Source organism: Hemiscyllium ocellatum, chromosome 4 (assembly GCF_020745735.1).
Source record: "Hemiscyllium ocellatum isolate sHemOce1 chromosome 4, sHemOce1.pat.X.cur, whole genome shotgun sequence".
Classification (NCBI taxonomy): domain Eukaryota; kingdom Metazoa; phylum Chordata; class Chondrichthyes; order Orectolobiformes; family Hemiscylliidae; genus Hemiscyllium; species Hemiscyllium ocellatum.
The window spans coordinates 56,680,145-56,699,902 of record NC_083404.1 but is presented as its reverse complement, the minus strand read 5'-3'; the positions used below and the strand labels follow the sequence as shown (position 1 = coordinate 56,699,902).

Sequence of the window (19,758 nt, the reverse complement as noted above, 5' to 3'; positions counted from 1 at the left end):
GTCCTCAGCTTTACTCTTGCTTGAGAATCACACTGATTACTATTACAATTAGCAATTTGGGTGCACCCTTTAAAAGTTTCCAAACATTAATTTGAATAGATTGAGAGTTGTGGAAAGTGTTCCAAAATTGTCTGATCTGTGTTTCTGAGGGGTGAGTCTTCGCATAATGTGTACGATTTCAGAAAAACTTCTTTAAAATATAGTTTGACTCTGGTCATAAAGTGTACATTTACTGCTCATTGAATAATAAGAAGGATTTGATTGACCCTTGAGAGGGAAAACAGATGAAAAATTAAGGGTTTTTTGTTCTGGATAACTTCCTTAAAGTCGTGGGCTAGATTCCCATTTGGTGATGGAGATGTGAATGAGGTTAGGAGGGGAATCAATCTTAAAACACTTCTGCTAGTAATTTCAAAATATGCAGTTCAAACCTTGCTTTACTTTCATGTGCCATTTTCTATAGTTGGCAATGCCTTAGGTTGTGACCCTGTGCACACTCTTCTGATGTTGGGGTTACCATTGGCAATACTATAGCAAATCTGAATATCTCCCATCCCTCAATATCTTTGTGTTTGGACCAGTTCTGGAAGTGCTAATTAAAAAAGTAACCAAATTGGCAAATTCATGATCATTGGTGCAAGTGTACTGAGGATTTGTGTCTTTCTGACCTTTAAATGTTAAATGTTTTGATAATTTTAGGTGACAGTGTTAGACATTGTATTGTAATGTAAATGTGTTTGAACTGTGGTGATGCATCATAGGACCTTGTCAGTAAAGGTAATTTATCCATTAAATCAACCAGCATTATTTATGTATCAGGATATACCAGAGTACTTTAACCTTGGAAAATGCTATCATGCATTCCAAACAGTAGGAAACTGTCTTTCTTGCAGTTGTGGCTGTAATTTAAATGTTGCGAGATCCTTAACTTTAAAAATAAAGCTGAGCTCCACGCATTTGATTGGCGGGTAATCTGCTTTGAAATGGAACTGAAGCACCATCCATTGTTTTCATTTCTTTTCCTCAGGAGTTGCAATGGTTTGTTTTATAGCTGTGTTTTTTTATTTATACTAATTTGTGTTTCCAAAACTCTACACCCACAAATGTAATCGGGGTAATGTCCAGATTTAGATTGATTGCTGTAAGAAGTTCTAAAAATATTATCTATCCTTGATGTAGTAATTGAAGAATTGCTTGTTTTAGGATAGGCTGACCACTTGAGGGAATTAAAAAAAAAATTTTTATGAAGGAGAATTTTTTTTTCAGTGTGGTGTACTTGGATACCAGCTTTATAATTGGTGGTATGTTTTAATGTCCATTTTAAAGATATCCTGTTGAAAGCTGACAGTGGACACTGGCTGTATGGCCACATTGGATAAATAGAGGCATGGGAGCTATGAGGAGGGCATGGCTATTTGAGGGGACATGGAACTTAGGGTGATATGAGGAGTAGGAGGAGATGAGGAGACATAGAAGGGACTCAAGGTGATATGGATGGTATAAGGGGCCATTGGAGGTTGTTGATGTGAGGTTCACGGGGTTAACAAATAATGTTGGGAGCTGGACAGCTGTACTTGAGAACCAAGGTGGGTCTTCTAACCAGTACACCTCTACCCCCTGTACCCCCTCCCACACTACTCCCTGTACTCATCCTGCATTGCATTGTGGGACTTGCAATCCAACCTCTCCCTTTCTACGTCTCGAAGAGGAAAAAATATAGCAGGAATAGAGCCCTGAAAAAATTTCCCTGGTTCCCTGAGACAAGAATCTAGTCCCTGGCTTAGAAAATAGATTTGTTTTCTTTTGAAGGGAGAAAAACTTGAGTTGATGGCATTAAAATTTCCAGCAGTTATGCAAACCTACATAACTAGTTTAAGCAAATTGTTCATTGTAATGGAGTAGAACTCCAAGTTATTGAATGTAATCTTGAGGGAGATGTTAGTATCATAGGAATGTGATTGGACTAACAACGCAAAAACCCAAATAATGCTTTGGTCTCAACATTCATCGAACACATCAGCCCATCAAATTTAAATACAATGAAGAAATCTATAAAGGTAGTTTCAGTAATAGCATCTGTCAGAAATGACAGCAATCATCATAAAAACTCATATGGTTCACTAATCTTTTTTAGGAAAGGAAATCTGCCATCCTTACCTGGTCTGTCCTACATGTAACTTCAGTAGCACAGGAATGTGATTGAGTTTTAACTGTTCTCTGATGACCCTGTTAGTCACGAAGTTGAAGGGCAATAAATGCCTTGCAAGTGAAAGCCACATCTCTTAAGAAATGACCCCACAAGATTCTGCAAAAAATAATTTAGTTGTGGAATTAGGCGTGGGTAAAGGCATTGAAAATAATCCATTAAATTGCTTCAAGATGTGGTTGAATGATTGTTGAAAACGAAGGGATTAAGAAAATATACAGGAGGGAAGTCATTGAAATCAACCTCGGCAGAGCTAATGGGATGCAGATAGTAAAGGCATCGTCCTCCTGCTTGAAGCCAGGATTGTCCTGCATGAGAACCACCCTGCCTCACATGACTCTGTTGTCATCCATGTTCTACGTTACACCCCCTTATAAATTCCATTGCCTCCTTTGCAATTGTCACTTCCCTCTACCCCTCAGCCTACAATCTCCAACTCTCATGATTAGGTGCCTGGGCCTGGTTAAATGAGGTTACTACTTGGCAAGGCAGGAATATGCAAACATGCAATTAGATGCAAGCATGCAATTAAAATCATGAAATAAAAAAGTAATATTCAAAAATTGAGAAGTGATTTGAAATGAAAAGCATTTTTTTACCTTTCAGGGTTTTTGCCAACTTTTGGACCAGCATGGATCAATTTGTATGGCTCAATTCGCAATTATACCCTACTGGACGATAACCAGGAGCTCAATGAAGGCTTTGGAGAAGGAGTATCATTCAGGGGCCGGCTCCTGATTGAAATTGCAGTGGAGATTCTGTCAGTGGGCGCAACTGATTCCAAATTCTCTAAGCTTACAAAGGAGTTGAAGATTGTACCTAAAGATACTAAATTTGGAAAAGAACAGAAGACATCTGCCACATCTGAAGAATCCAAATCCTCTAACTCTTCTAACAAGACAAATTCTACTGAAGTTGAAGTAGAGTCAATAGAGACATCTTCTTGGGTTTGTTTTACAATCACCAGTTGTTTTTTCACATTAATCTGGGGGAAAGGGCATGAAACTTCAAAATGGAATGAGGTTGCAGTTTTAACTTTGTTTATTAGATTTATTACACATGGTAACTATTTTCAAGTTTGATTGAAGTCACAAGGCCTTTTGTTGGAATCAGACTTGTCAACATGTGTCCTTGCCTGCCCTTCCCCAGCTCCTGGCCTTTGAGGTGGCCTTCCCGTACATCACCCTCCTGCTTGAAGCCAGGATTGTCCTGCATGAGAACCACCCCACCCCACATGACTCTGTTGTCATCAATGTTCTACGGTACACCCCCTTATACATGCCATTGCCTCCTTCGCCATTGTCATCTCCCTCTACCCCTCAGCCTACAGTCCCCAACTCCCCTGATTATGTCCCTGGGCCAGTTTCCAAGGCAGTGATCCCCTTGCAACCTCCAAAACTCTTGCTTCCCCTTAGCTTCCATTGAAGGACTTGATGGACTGACTGTGGCCCACACCCTTACGTAACCTAACTGGATACCACAGATAAGAATGTCCCAGGCCCCGACCGATATCTGTCCCCAACCAAGTGAGCCTGAGCCTCTGGACTGGATGCTGTGGAGCATTAGCCAATCCACAGATTGCAGAGACACAGACTCCCTGACCAAGAACACCACAGCTGGATGCTTGACTGTGCCCAAACCCCTGGATTGATGTTGGAGGCTGCCCATGATTCACTGTGCCAGACCCACTGTTTGACAGGTTCTTCCATGTACTTCAGTGAAGACTGTTCCCTTAAGACCTTGAGCCATAGCTGCCTGCTTGCTGCACATACAGTCTGTTTGCTGTGTAAGCTGCTGGCATGTGATGCTGGTGTGAGATTGACGTAGCACGCTGTCATACAGCAGGAAGTCTGTCCACTTGACTGAGGACTGCTGACCAGCATGGCAGACTGCCTGGTTAAATGAGTTCACTACTTGGCAAGGCAGGAATGGTGCAAGCATGTAATTAGGTGCTAAATGAGTGAGTGACAAGACAGTGAGTGAGCAGTCTTAGTACAGCCTAGCCCACTGGTTCCTATCCATTTGTGCAAAGCAACCTTGCATCAGCCTTTCAATGTCAGTTGCTGATGATGGCTATAAATCCTGCTGTTTGATGCTAAGAACATGGCAGCACTTCACAGACATTGGCTGGAGCTGGGGTCGCCAGGTAACCACTGATGTCAAATTTGCTCACTGTGTTGGTAGGAAGAGCAGCTGTATAATAATGAGATGACATGTAAAGTTAATAAGTTTTTTTTGTTCATGTGATGTGGTCAGCGGAGGAGAGTGCAGCATTTATTGCCCATCCCCTATAGCTCCTTGATATAAATGGCTTGTGCGGTCCACTTCAGAGGACAGGGAGAAAGTGAGGACTACAGATGCTGGAGATCAGAGTCGAGAGTGTAGTGCTAGAAAAGCACAGCAGTCAGGCAGCATCCAAGGAGTATTCCTGATTAAGGACTTATGCCTGAAACATCGATTCTCCTGCTCTTCGGACTCTGCCTGACCTGCTGTGTTTTTACAGCACCACATTCTCAACACTTCAGAGGACACTTAAGAATCAACCATATTTTTGTGGGTCTAGAGTCCAATACAGGCCAGACCAGGTAAGAATAGCAGATTTCCTTCCTTACAGGAATTAACGAAGATGTCCGGGGGAGGCGATGACCTAGTGGTATTATCACTGGGTTGTTAATCCAGAAATGCATGTAATGCTCTGGGATCCCATTTTCAAATCCTACCACAGCAGAGGTGGAATTTGAATTCAGTGAAAATCAGGAATTAAGAGTCTAATGATGATACAGCCAATGTTGATTGTGGGGAAAACCCATCTGGTTCACTAATGTCTTTTAGGGAAGGAAACAGCCATCCTTACCTGGTCTGGCCTACATATGACTCCAGACCCATAGCAATGTGATTGATTGTCAACTTCCCTCTGGACAATGAGGGATGGGCAATAAATGCTGGCCTAGCCAATGACGCCCTCATGAATGAACTGAAAAAAAGTTAGGCTTTTACAGTAATTGGCAATTTAAAAAGCCAGTTTTAAATTCCTAAGTTTTTAAAATGAATTTAAATTTCACTATCTACCATGGTGGGATTTCAATACAAAACCACAGAATATTAGTTTGTGGGTTCTGGATTACTAGCAACAACAAGCAACAATTCCATTGAATAGACAACTCACCACTGCCTAATGAGAACTTACCACTGCCTAATGAGAACTTACCACTGCCTATCAAGAATCTCATCTAGACCTTAGTTAAAAGATGCAACGAGTTGCCCTGATGTGGAAATGGGCCTCATTAGACTTCTCATGCTGCTATATTTTGCCCCATAGACTCCACTATTCAAGTCCCTGTAAGATTCTGGCTACAGTCACTGAATCTTAGGTGTCTCTTAGATAAGGTCAGCACCCCATGAGATTCTAAAATGTTGTGCTTTATTCCCAACCAAGCTTGTATGAATTCATCAGGTTAGATGGAGCTTATTACAGTTTCCAACATTCATCTTTTCTGAGCCATTATCTTTTACAACGCAGCCTATAGTTGCTCAATGTAACTATGAAAGCTATGATTCTACTTGGAGACAAACAGCCAATGGCTGGACAGGGTGCCAGCAGCCACTCTCTATGTTCCTGAGTGGGGAGGTAACACAGATATTGCCCGGTAGACAGGGAGTCTTAAACCCCTGCCTGCCAAAGTGGTTGTCTGGCTACATTTTCAATTTTGGATTTTTAAAAAATGTTGTTGAGACAGTATTTTCTTGTTAAGTGTTGGCTTTGTTTACCTTTTAGAGAGTAGGGTGGAGTTTCAGAGTCTGATTCATATTGAATTAAATATTCTCACATTTTAGAAAATTCAGAATTGGGTGTTTTAGAAATATTTATCACAAATATTGAAGTCATTTAAGAAACAGAGGACTGGAAAAAGTACTGATTCTGTAATGTCTTTATTGAGACTATCTTTTCAGAATTACTACCTAATCAATAAATGTCTTTTCCAGTCAGATGAAGAGACTGTCCAAGATTTCTTTCTGTTTGGTACAATATTTGAGGCAACAATGATTGACAGGAAAATTGGCGACAAACCAATCAGCTTTGAGATGTCTTTAGGTAAGAAGTTACAGTTTTGTCTCTTCATTTAGATGATATGGAAGCATTTGACCAACCATGGTTACACTCAGTTATGGAGCAGGCTTGATGAGTAGAATGACTTACTCCTGTTGCTATGTTCCTATGTTAGTTTCAGTATTTTTCATGGTCAATGTTTTACCGGATCTGTAGATTCTGAAGTGTGTGAGAACAGTGCTGATACTATACTGAGAAATCACTGAGTGCATGCAGATTGAGAAAGCATATGCTTCAACTGTAAAATGTAATTACCATAACTGTTCAATAATATCTCTGAATACATCGCACTCTCTCAGGGAGGGTTAGGATACAAAAAAGGAGAATTACATCCCACTAACTTCTGATAGAACAAAAGTAGCCTTGGACATGGTCAGAGAGGAAATTGCTTGCTTCCAATCAGTCTTTATGGCCACTGACAAATAACAACACCAAAGAAGGTGATGATACCACATTAGTGCATTTGTATGTAATACCAACATTGGCTGACACATCTGTGTTCCATGATTTTTCATTTATCCATTTATTCCAATAATGTTTTGCAGCAAATGTTTATGTGATTGTAATGTATAAATCCACTGAATATAAACCCATTTCAAACAATGATGAATGTTCCTTGAAGAATTTACAGCATATCTTGCATGAATTGATTGCTTCCTACCTATTCCCAATGTGGCCCATATGTAGTCATCACAAGAATGCTGAGGCCATCAGCCTAGTGTTATTTACAAATGACTCATGTCTACTGTCCACATGGTAACCAGGGCATTGAGAAGTTGCTGGCTCCCTGTTTACTCAGCAACAGCTTCCCAAACAACAATGTCTCACAGTAAAATCAATGGAATACATTGCTGAACTTATGATCAGAGCTGAAAATGTGTTGCTGGAAAAGCGCAGCAGGTCAGGCAGCATCCAAGGAACAGGAGAATCGACGTTTCGGGCATAAGCCCTTCTTCACTGTCTGAACTTATGATCAGACAGGTCCAACATTTCCATGAATAACCATAATAATCATAAGTTCCAATGCAAAGAAAAACTAGAGAAAATCTGTGGGCAGATATAAGTGACGAGTACTGGTCATTTGCCATTGACAACAAAACGTGGGCCAATAAATTTACGAAGTAGAAGTGTAAAGGCAGCTGCAATCCTCTCTCTTTCTGCCAATAGGAGGAGGTGCTGCTAAGATGTACATTAATGGCTTAGAAGGAAAGATGTGCAAATGGGAAGTTTCATCTTTCATTTCTTCTTTGCAGGGAATTATGGAAATACCATAGATGGAGTTGTTCCAGCCAGTTCACCCAAAAGGCGACCACCAGAAGTGAATGAGGGTGAAACAGTATCTCTGTTGTATGGCAGGGGACTGGATGATATGTCTCAGTCCAACAAGTCAATGAGCACCCCTGAGAAACCATTACTAACTGAAGGCAACAGGTGGAGTTCAATATCTATTAATTTTCTTTTCAGTCACAGTGTGTGGGTGTCATTAGCTAGGCATTTGTTACTCATTCATACTTGTTCTTGGTGTTGGTGAGCTGACCTCTGGAACCACTGCAGCCCATGTAATGCAGGTATACCCACTGTGATGTTTGATAGGAACTTCCAGGATATTGACTCAGTATCCGTGAAGGAAAAATGATAAAGCTCGAAGTCAGAATGAAATATCATTTTGAGGGAAAGCTACTTCCATGAATCTGCTGCCCTTGTCCTTCTAGGTGGTAGGGGTTGCAGGTTTGGAGGTTGTTGTTGAAGGAACCTTGGTGAGTCACTGCAACTTAACTTGTATATAATGCACACTGCTGCATTGGTGGCAGAGAGAGTGCTGGATTGCTGACAGATGGCCGATCAAGTGGACTGCTTTCTCCTGAATGGTGCTGAATTTCTTGACTGATTTTGGAGCTACATTTATCCAGGCAAGTGATGAGTTTTCCATCACACACCTGATTTGTACCTTACAGATGCAAAGAGATTTGAGAGAGTCAGGACATGAACTACCCATGACAACATTTCTAGCTTCTGACCTGGTTTTGAAGCCACATTATTTATTTACATGAATCCAGTTCAGTTTCTGGACAGTGGTAACCCACAGGTTGTTGATAGTGGAGAATTCAAAGTTGCCAAAGGATGATGGTCCAACTCTCACTTGTTGGAGTTGATCATGTGTGATGCAATTGTTACTTGTCACATATCAGCCTAAGCCTGGGTATTAACTGAATCTTGGTACATTTGGGCATTTGGACAAGTATACTTTACTACGTGAGGTATCATCAATGGTACTGACCATTGTGCAACCTTCAGAAAAATCTCTGCTCTCGCCTTACATTGGAAGAAAAATGGTGGGGCTCCTATGAGGAACTCCTGCAGTGACGTTCTGTGTCTGAAATGATTGGCCTCCAACAACCACAACCACCCTCCAATGTGTCAGGTATGACTCCAAACAGCAGAGAATGATTCCCATTGACTCCAGATTAGCTTAGCTTCTCAATGCCATGCCTTATATCACAGAATCCCTACAGTGTGAAAACAGTCCCTTCTGTCCAACAATTCCACACTGACCCTCCGAAGAGTAACCCATCCAGACCCATCACCCTACCCTATATTTACCCCTGACCTCTGAACCTAACCTATACGTCGCTGAAAACAATGGGCAATTTAGCATGGCCAACTCACCTAACCTGCACATCTTTGGATTGTGGAAGGAAACTGGAGCAAGCGCACGTTGATACAGGGAGAATGTGCAAACTCCACATAGACAGTCGCTTGAGGTTGGAATCAAACCTTGCGCCCTGGCACTTTGAGGCAGCAGTGCTAACCACTGAGCCACTGTGCTGCCCCATCAAATAGGGCTTTGATGCTAAGAGCTGTCATTCTAATCTTACCTCTGGAATCCAGCTCTTTTGTCCACATTTGGACCAAACCAAAGGTTTAATGAGGTCAATAGCAGAGTGCTTGTGAGCAGCATGTTTTACAGCACTTTTGATGGCGTTCAGTGAGTTTTTTAATTGTCCGCTTGCATCTATGACTAAATGTGGCAGGACTAAAGAGCTTAGATTTGATCAGTTGGTTATGGAATTGCTTAGTCGGGAGTGTGGTGCTGGAAAGGCACAGCAGGTCAGGCAGCATCATAGGAGCAGGAGAATCGATGTTTCAGGCAAAAACCCTTCATCAGGAATTGCTTAACCTTGTCTATCACTTGCTACTTTCACTGCTTAGCATGCAAGTGGCCTTGTGTTTATTTCTTCACCATGTTGTCACCTCATTTTGAAGTTTTCCTTTTGTTGTTTTTGACGGGTCTTCCTGCACTCCTTAGTGGATAGGGTTGATACCCAGGCTTGAAGTTAATGGTTGAGTGGTTGATATGCTGGGTTATGAGTTTACAGTTTACAGTTGAATATAGTTCGGGTGCTACAGATGGCTGACAGCATCTCATGGCTACCCAGTTTTGAGTTGCTAGATCTGATTGAAATTTGTCCCATTTAGCATGGTGGTAGTGTCACACAACATCATGGAGAGCATCATCTTTCAAATAAGGAAGGTACTTTGTCTTCACAGGTTTGTCAGGTGGTCTCTCCTACCAAAAACAATCCTGGACAGACATATCTGTGACAGGTAGATAAGTGAAGACAAGTTCAATAGTTTATTTTTCCCTCTTGTTGGCTTTCTCTTTACATGCTGCAAACCCAGTCTAGCAGGTAAGTTCTTTAGGACTTCAGCAGTGGTGCTTCTGAGACGTTTTTGATGATGAAGATTGGAGTGCCCCAACCAGAGTCAATTCTGTGGCCCTGTCAGCCTTGGTGCTTCTTCTAAGTGGTATTCAACACGAAGGAGTACTGATTCATCACTCAAGGTAGGGCAGTAGCTAGTCATTAGCAGGAGTATTCCTTCTTTGTCTTTGACTTAAAGCCTTTTACCGAAATCATATGTGAGAAAAATAAAAAGTTAATGATATTGTTCACTCCCAGACAAGTGTTGGTTGAGAAAACATTTATTGCACCCATCTGTGTGCTGCATCCTCAGATTATGCAAGTCAAAGTCAACTGACTGAAGGTGCAACTTCAGTGCTAGCTGCGTTTTTGTATAATTGATTTGTGTGGCAGGAAATGGGTAAAATTATGTGAGACGAGTTCCACGAAACTGTAAAGACTAACTACTTAAACCAAAGTCTCGATTGGAGATTGTCAAACTAGCCTCCTTATGGACTGGCTTCAAAACCAAAACCCCAGTTCCAAAATTTTACTTTATGTGCAGTCCCGCCATTGTATTTACATTTCAAATGCCAACAACAGGTTTATGCTAATGGTAATCCCAGAGCATTGAAATTCCATCCTCCTTCACCAAACGAGCTCAGCCAAGTGTTTGTGATCAGCAGTTAGCATAATGCTATGCTGGTTACAATGGGACACCTGAGATACTGATAAATTGTCTATACTATTGTGAACATGGTGAATGTGCTAATGGACACAAATTCCTGTCGAACAATGACCCACTTAAATCTTTAATGCTACCATATGGAAATGATGGATGTTAGGTCAAGTAGCTCAAGCCTGTCCTATGCAATCACATCGTAACTAAATATCATGTTCCTATTAATCTCACTAATTAAAATACGGTGGAGGACAGACAGTCAACAATTTCAAAGAGAAATTCGATAATGAACAGTTAAGGGAAATAAACTTACAGTGATAAGTGAAAAGAGCATCAGGCTGGGACTGACAACATTGTCCTGTAAAATGCTAGCAAGACCTTGATAGAGTAAATGGTCCCCCTGTGCCATAATGACTTTGAATTTATGATTCTCAATTCCTGGAACTAGTACAAAAATAAATGAAAGATAAAACTAAAGCAAATTCAGAGGAAAAGCATTCTAGGAAAGTGTTCTCCAACTTCTGAAAGCAATTAGAATGATTTTGGAAGATCACAGTGGCCCTAAGGCACATCAATCAATATCTAGCCACAAAAACCCAGCCATCAATTCCTGCCACCAATATCCAGCCACCAATATGCTGTCCCTAAATCTCCAATATGGCAAGCACCAAATACTCAGCATGATTGCTTTTAAAAATGGATTACAAAATATAATGTGAAGTATTTCTAATGCTAACCTCTTGCTACTTCAAAATCTCTTGACTGACACCCAATCCTCCATACTCTATAAACTTCATCTCATTCAAAACACTGCCATTTGTATTTTAACGTGCACTAAATTCTGTTCAACCATCACCACTGCCCTATATGATCTGTATTAAATCCAAGTCACCCAATGGATTGTGCTGAAATCTTCCTCATGGTGTTGCTCCTCCATTTCTCTAACCCCTCTAGTACTATAAATCCCACTCCCCAAAAATTCCATTCCTCTGCTTCTGGCCTCTTGTGTCTCCCTCCTTTAGCCCCACCAACAGCTTCACTCATCTAAACACTCAATGCTGAAAGTGCCACCTCCCTTGCATCCCTCCTTTCTTAAAAACCATCTTTGACCAAATTTAGGTCACCTCCCAAATACATTCTTCTATGGCTTGACATCTATTTTGTCTAATTTGCCTCACTGTGTATGCTTTTGAATTTTTTTTAACAGGGATAGCAGCAATTTGCATTTGTGTACTTGCCTTTAACACAGTAAAATGTCCCAGGGCGCTTCCCAGGGGCATCATTGCCTGAGGAGAAATTCATACTGGTGTCAAAAAGCTTGATCAAAGAGGTTGGCGTTAAGGAGTGTCTCAAAAGGAGAATGGGGGGGGGGGGGAGGTGGGGGGTGAATTTCAGAGTTTAAGGCCTGGCCAATGGTGTTATGATGAAATTAAAGAAGAATTGGAACTGAAGAAGGGCAGAGAATTCCAATGATAACTCTGTAAACACAAGTTTTTCTGTTCCTGTTAATCCAGACAAGGAGACCATGTGGAAGATAGGGCCAACACATAACTTTTAGCTTTGACTCTCCTGGTCCTCAGTCTCCCTGAAATCTTTGTCTCAGATAGTAAAACACAAGTAACAAATGTGCTAACTGATCCTAACTGGGTTCCTTCTTTTGTTTGCAGATGTTACTACTATTTGCCATTTAATAACAAGAAACCTTGTATGTATGTCAAGAGTCACTGGGAGGACCAAATCTTTCGACTGCACAGTTCTAACGTCCTGGACAAAATTGCTGACAGGCTTGTTCGTGTTTTTTGAAAACTATCTAATAATTAATTTCTTCCATCTCCACTGATCTTGTTGACTTTCTCTCTGACCCTCTCTCAATAATTCGTCTGTCCATAATGGATCGACCTTTTCTCCTTTCCACATAGCAGTGATCTTCTCCGCTCTCCTGGGGTAAATTTAACTCCTAGGTCATGTGAAAAGTTAATGCTTTGAAAGTTTCTCATCCAACCTCAGCCACCTCAAAGCTGCCCTCTCTTCTGCTACAAAGGTAGAGAGGGAGGTGTGTGATTGAACAAGAGTCACTCTCAGCTGGCATCTTGCTCAGTTTGAGCTTTTGAAAGAAGCTGCTAAAAGGAAGGTTGGTGGGTGGAATGGGGCACTGGGGCTAGGATTGTATCCATAAGATACAGACCTGTTTGTGTACCATGAGGAACAGGAATTCCTCCTGACTTCACAAACCAGCCAACATCCTGTTCCAAGATTCTAACTTCCCCTAATATCCTCCTCTCCATTGTCATCTTGGAATATTGATGTGCCCCCCACCATATAATCTTTTATTATATTCCTCATCTTTCTTCCCCCCGTTTCAATCTATCCCTACACTGACCCCCCAACTACCACTCATCCAATTATTACCAACTCTCCTCCTGCACAACTGCAAGAAACACCCTTTCCTCAATTCCTCCCACCTGGGAGAGGGGCATAAAAGGTGGTTGAAATGTCAAAAGTCTGAAACCCAATACCAACTTGTTTCAAATCTACTTATTTCCAGTTTCAATTAGGGTCAATTGTGGTGGTGAGGGCATTGACATGGGGTTTGGTTGACTAACTGTGCCTGGAAGGGCAAGTCAGTTATTTCAATATGCTGCTTTTAAGCAGCTGTGATTTCCCCAGTGATTTGTAACTGAAATGAGTGTGGGATTGGATCCAGTAAATATCTCTGCTAGCATTGCTTGTGGGCCCAGCGAGCAGGAGTGCCTAATACTCCTATCTCTCATGATCTCTACAACATCTACCTGTGATCTTCCTCTTCCTCCCTTCTTTACCCTATCCTTCCAGTTTGACCTTTCCACTCAACAGCCGCTCAACCTGGCTGGTTGATTGTGGACCAGCAGGATGATCAATTTAAATAGGATCCCACCATTAACTTTACCACAATCTCTGCATTATCAAAGCTTCTGGCTTCCAAAACATTCCTTTCCCAACACTACAATCGCTCTATCACTGCCTTGATCCATGAAGCAGATCACAATTTTTACTGTCAAGCAGAAATCGATATCTGTATTACTGGGGAACTGAATGTTAATTGGCTATCGACTCAGATTGTTGGCCAGCTATAATGAATTGTGTATTTGCTTCTCTACAGAATCCATATCATCTGCATGAGGCATATGTATATGTCAGAGCCTTTTGTGTACACTGTACTGTTAGATCCCAAGTGTGAAAGTGGATGTGATATATGTAATCATTCACTGAAGTTTAAGTATCAGTGACACACTTGGAAATAATTATTTAAGAGGCAAAATGGTTACAATACAGTGGGCCTAACCCCACAAAAAAAGACTAAGGAGCTTGACAGTTTTATCCATTATCTCAACTTCTTATTTAGGAAGAAGATTTGGAAGAAATCAAAGAATGCATGAAGGTTTCTGATTCTAGAATCAATAAGAAGATGAAAGCTATTCTATGGGAATTTATAGTCAGATGCAGGTAAAATACTCAAAATGACTCTGATATATCAACTGAGAACGCATACAGGAATAATACTAACACAATACCCAAATGCCTTTCCATTTTCAAATTTAGAACATATAAAACAGTACAGAATAACTACAGGCCCTTCGGCCCATGATGTTGTGTCGAAATGACACCAAATTAAACTAATCCCTTCTGCCTGCCTTTGGTCCATACCCCTCCATGCTTTGTATATTCATGTGCTTATCTAAAATCTCCTTAAATGCCTCTATCATAACTGCATTCACCACCACCTGTGGCAGTGCATTCCAGACCCCTACTACTTTCTGTGTAAAAGACTTGCCCCTCACATCTCCTTTGAACTTTCCCCCCAGTATCAGACGTTTCAACTCTGGAAAAAAGATTTTGACTGTCAACCCTATATATGCATGTCATAACCTTATAGACTTCTCTTAAGTCTCCCTCAGAAACTGCTGCTCCAGAGAAAACAATCCGAGTTTTTCTAACCACTCCTTATAACTCATCTCCTCTAATCCAGGCAGCATCCTAGTAAACCTTTTCTTCACCCTCTCCAATTCCTCCACATCCTTCCTGTAATGAGGCGACCAGAATTGAACACAATTTACGTTTCATTCTTTTAGCTGTACAGTACAAACATATTTCAAGAATGCTTGCAGCAATTTATTTTTACATTGATTCTTTTTGGAATTCATGTTTCTATTTTTAATTTTTACATTTTATGGTTAAGTCTCTGCTAGACTGCGATCATTTTATTGCTCCACTTGTAGATTTTAATTCCTGACATGTAAGAGCGGATATGTTTTGCAAGTTTAAATAATGTTGCTCTACTCTATACTTGAGGACCATATATATTCAGTACTTGACTGAATAATCTTTAAACAAAGGGTTTAAAACAAATAGATAATCCAAAGATACTTACACTAACACAGAAAATGTCATGAGTCAACAACCAATTAGATTAGAAAAGCAAGATTAGAATTAAGAAGAACAAATTGGTGACCAAAAAACAAGAAATGCCAAAGGACTGGATTTTTAAGAATTCATGGATGTAGATGTCTCTGGCTGAACCAGTATTTATTGCCGATCCCTAGTTGTCACAGAGAAGCCTGTGGTGAGCTGCCTTCTTCAGGCCATGTGCTGTAGGCAGACTCACAATGTTGTTAGGAAGGAAATTCCAGGATTTTGACTCAGTAACACTAAAGTAATAGCAACATATTTCTGAGTCAGTGAGTATCTTGGAGAGAACTTGCAGTCAGTGGTGCTCCCATATATCTACTGCCTTTGTCCTAGTAGATAATAGTAGTTGGAGGTTTGGAGGTATTGTTTATGGAACCTTGGTGAATTGTATCTTGTAGATGGTACTCACTACTCTTACTGAACAGTGGAGTGAGTGAATATTTGTTAATGTGGTGCCAATCAAGTGGGGTGATTTATTCTGGATGTTGTCAAAAAAACATAGAAGCATTGAAAAAGAGAAACTAGGAGCAGGAGTAGGCCATTTGGACCTTTTGAGCCTGCTCTACCGATCAAATGATTTTTGGTGATCCTCTATCTCAATGCCATATTCCCACTTTCTCCTCATATCCCTGAAAAAAATTTTCTCAATTCCTGAGTATATTCAATAATTTGATCTCTACACCCTTCTCTGGTAGAGAGCTACGCAGGTTCACTATCCTTTGAGTGAAGAAATGTTTCCATAACACAATTCTAAATGGTTTATTCTGCATCCTGAGACTGTGTCCACTGTTTATAGACTCCACAACCAGGCAAAACCTCCACCTTATGACTAGTCTGTCAGCCATGTTAGAATTTTATACCTTTCAATCAGGTTCTTTCTGTGCCTTCTGAGCTCTTGTTGTACTCTTGTATACTAAATAATGAAAGTAGACTAGCAAGTGCAATAAAAAATTAGGAAGGCAAATGATCTATTGGCTTTCATTGCAAGAAGACTTGAGTTCAGAAGTAAGGATGTCGTTCTTCAGTTATATAAGCCCAATCAAACTAATGTCTCCTCAAAGGATAGTCCAACTATCCCCAGTATCAGTTTGGTGGATCTCCTCTGCACTCTCTCAATGGAAAATATATCCTCAGGTAGGAAAACAAAACCAGCATACAATACTCTCGGTGATAGTTACACCAAGGCCCTGCATTAAGATCTTTGCAAGGGTTATGTTCATGGAATCACCTTATTGGAACTTAAGTGACACTGAATAAACACCTCAGGCCTTAAACTGCACTTCATTCTGTATATTCACTCACTGGATGTGACATCACTGGTAAGGCCCGCATTAATCACCCAACCCTAATTGCCCTGGAACTGAATGGATTGCTTGACTATTTCAGAGGGCAGTTAACAGTCAATTACAATAGTGTGTATCTAGAATGAAAGATAATGCCAGATTTCCTTTCTTAAATGACTGGATTGGTTCATTCAACAATTGATGATAGTTTCATGATCACCATTACTGAGATTAGGTTACGTGTCCAGATTTTATTCATTGAATTCAAATTCCACCAGCGCAACATTCTAACTCTCCTTTGCTGCATGAACACTATGAATTCAAGAGTAGGTCATAGGCTGGGTAATTTGCAGTGAGGAACTCAATTCCTGACTTAAAGCCTTTTTCACCATGGACAAAGCTCAGGTTAGGAATGTGATGGAGTATTGACCACTGGTTTTGTTGCTCCAGCTGTACTCAAGAAACACAACACTAATCTGGACAAGCAACCTACTTGATTGGTTCCCCATTCAACATTCCCTTCCTAATCTCAGCAGTGTGTACCATCGACAAGATGTACTGCAGCAACTCATCAAGGCTCCTTTAGCAGGACTTCCCAAACCTACAGCCTCTAATGTCTAAGTGAACAGGGATAGCAGGCATATGGGAATACCACCACTTACAATTTGCTGTCCTATTCTCACATACTATCCTGACTGTCATTATTCCTTCATTGTTGCTGAATCAAAATTCTGAAACTCTACCCTAAGAACATTGCAGATATATTTTCAACAGATGCACTAGTGTGATCAAGAAGGGACTTATCATTAACTTCTCAAAGGCAATTAGGAATCTCATGAAATAGATTTTGGAAATATCCAGTTAAGTTTCTATTCACTTGTAAGCTAAAGAATATTCATGTAGGGGAATTGATTGCAGTAAAGCTACTAAATATCAAGAGAAGATGGTTAGAATTGCTCTTGTTGAAGATGGTCATTCACTAACATTTATGCTGCATATGTATGTAGTACTTGAGATTTATCACCTGAAGCCTGAATGATGTCCAAACTTTGCTACATGCAGATATCAGCTGCTTCAGTATCTGAGGAGTTGTGAATAGTGCTGAACATTGTGCAGTTATTAGTGGTTTTTCACAGTTCTGATCTTTAAATAGGAATGTCATTGAAGCAGTTGAGGATGTTTGTGCCTAGCACACCAGCCTGAGGAGCTCCTGCAGAGATGTCTTGGAGCTGATTGCCTTACAATGACCACACCCAATCTCCCTTTGTATAAGAGTGATTCCAACCAATGGGAAGTCTTCTTCCTTGTTTTCATTGACCAGTTTTGTTAGGGGTCCTTGGTGCCACACTCAGTCAAATTCTGTCTTGATTTCAAAGACAGTCACTCTCGGCACACCGCTGGAGTTCAACTGTTTTGTTCATGTTTAGCCCAAGGCTTTGTACTGAAGCCAAGTGGCTCATTTGAAACTGAGCTCAGCATCAGTGAATACATTGTCAGTCAGTGTCTGATGCCTTACAGCAGTGTGGACAACACTCCCGTCAGGAGAAAGTGAGGACTGCAGATGCTGGAGATCAGAGCTGAAAAATGTGTTGCTGGAAAAGCGCAGCAGGTCAGGCAGCATCCAAGGAGCAGGAGAATCGACATTTCAGGCATAAGCTCTTGAAGAAGGGTTTATGCCTGAAACGTCGATTCTCCTGCTCCTTGGATGCTGCCTGACCTGCTGCGCTTGTCCAGCAACACATTTTTCAACACTCCCGTCACACTAGTGAGAATTAAAAATAGGCTTATGGGGTAGTAATCAATCAAATTATAGCTTTTTATGGACAAGGCATGCTTGGGCATTTTTTTTTCAGTTTGTCAGGTAGGTACCAATGCTATTTATGTACAATAATAGCTGTCTAGAGGCAGAGCTTCTGTGGTTCTATGATCTAGAATTGTAATCAATTCATCTCATACTTTCAGTCAGAACATGATTCAGAGGCTTCCCATCATGCCACTGAATAATAATAATCAGGAGTGAAGGATAAATGGGGTGATTTTGACTTTCTTCAGGTGCTGAGAAGAATTGCAGGATGATAAGAAGCAAATTATTTATTTACAATAATGTTTTGTTAACTACATCCAGTTGGTGGGACTTTCCCTTGAAGTTCAGCACTAGCAATGAACTATTGCCTTTGACTGTGAAAGAACCACCACTTATCTAACTAAAAGCTCAATGGACTTGTATTCCAGAAATTTTGCCAGCTTTGCTGAAAAGGAAATGGAAGGGGTTGAACAAACGGCGCTTGACAAGAAACGCTTCAGTACCAGCAGGATGGAACTGGTAGGGCACTGACTGAATGGAGTATGTATAAAGGCTGTAATCTCAATGCTGCTGCTGGTCAGCCACTGAAAGTCAGACAGAAACCAAATTGGGTGCAATATTGGAGTTTGTGCTGGACTTCTGCAGAAGTGAGCAGCTCCGAAGAAATATTTTGCTGTATTTGGCCTTTAAGACATGATGCCTCTTATAACTGTTAAAGCACAGAGCAGCTAAAAGACAATTGCACATGTAAATTCCCATCACCTTCTTCTAGCCATCTTTCCATAATTAATTCCTGATGCAATAGATTCCTTGAGGTTTACTGTGGGGTAAAGAAAAGTAATGGGGGGATTTTGACTGTTAGGTGCCTGACTGACAGACAGCACTGACAGCTCGCCTTGTCCTTTAGAGCATGGAGGCCAAAACCTTTGGCCTCAGAGAGTTGGAGTTGGGGAGTTAGTGGCCTGGTGCAGCTTGCTGGACTGGAGCCAGCACAAGGTCAGTGAGTCTGTTGGCAGGTGGCCACCAGAAAGGTCATTTCTGGGAGTAGGGGGATTTGCCATTAGAGGAAGCAAGAAAGTAAATACAGGGTGGCAGCAACTAATATTTTTTGAGACATCCAAGTGCTTTGTTTCCTAATTCAACTATTGACCAAAGATTTGAATTGCAATTTTGTAAGAATATTCCTTAAAAAAGAGGGATGAAATGTTTCATTTTGTGTTAACAACAAATTTAATATTAACATTCGAGTTTGCAGTGTGGAGTTCTTGTGTGATATGGAAACAACATGTATTAATACACAGAGCTTGTTCTTTGCATCAGAAAGAATGTGTACATTCATTGTGCTGTTTCAACTGAACCTAATAGTTAACAGCCTCTGGCCCCGGGGAATGCATTGACCTATCAAAGCGAACCTATTTGATTTAAGTTTAAAAAAAGCTTAACAGTTAATTGTTAGTCATCACTCAACTGATATATTGTCTATGGCAATGCCCTGACCAAGTAGAGTCCACTTGCCAAGCAATCAGCACTCTCTTTTCACACAGTATAC

The 19,758-nt window shown here is 40.8% G+C and overlaps 1 protein-coding gene across 1 annotated transcript in view; it reads left to right on the top strand.

Moving 5' to 3' along the window:
- Positions 1-19,758, top strand: part of fer1l6 (fer-1 like family member 6) — a 113,554-nt gene that overhangs the window by 3,300 nt on the left and 90,496 nt on the right. The window contains exons 3-8 of the mRNA XM_060824018.1: positions 2,813-3,153; positions 6,191-6,299; positions 7,568-7,745; positions 12,344-12,464; positions 14,059-14,159; positions 18,638-18,728. Of these exons, the coding sequence (XP_060680001.1) occupies positions 2,813-3,153; positions 6,191-6,299; positions 7,568-7,745; positions 12,344-12,464; positions 14,059-14,159; positions 18,638-18,728 (941 nt within the window). The remainder of the gene's footprint in view (positions 1-2,812; positions 3,154-6,190; positions 6,300-7,567; positions 7,746-12,343; positions 12,465-14,058; positions 14,160-18,637; positions 18,729-19,758) is intronic.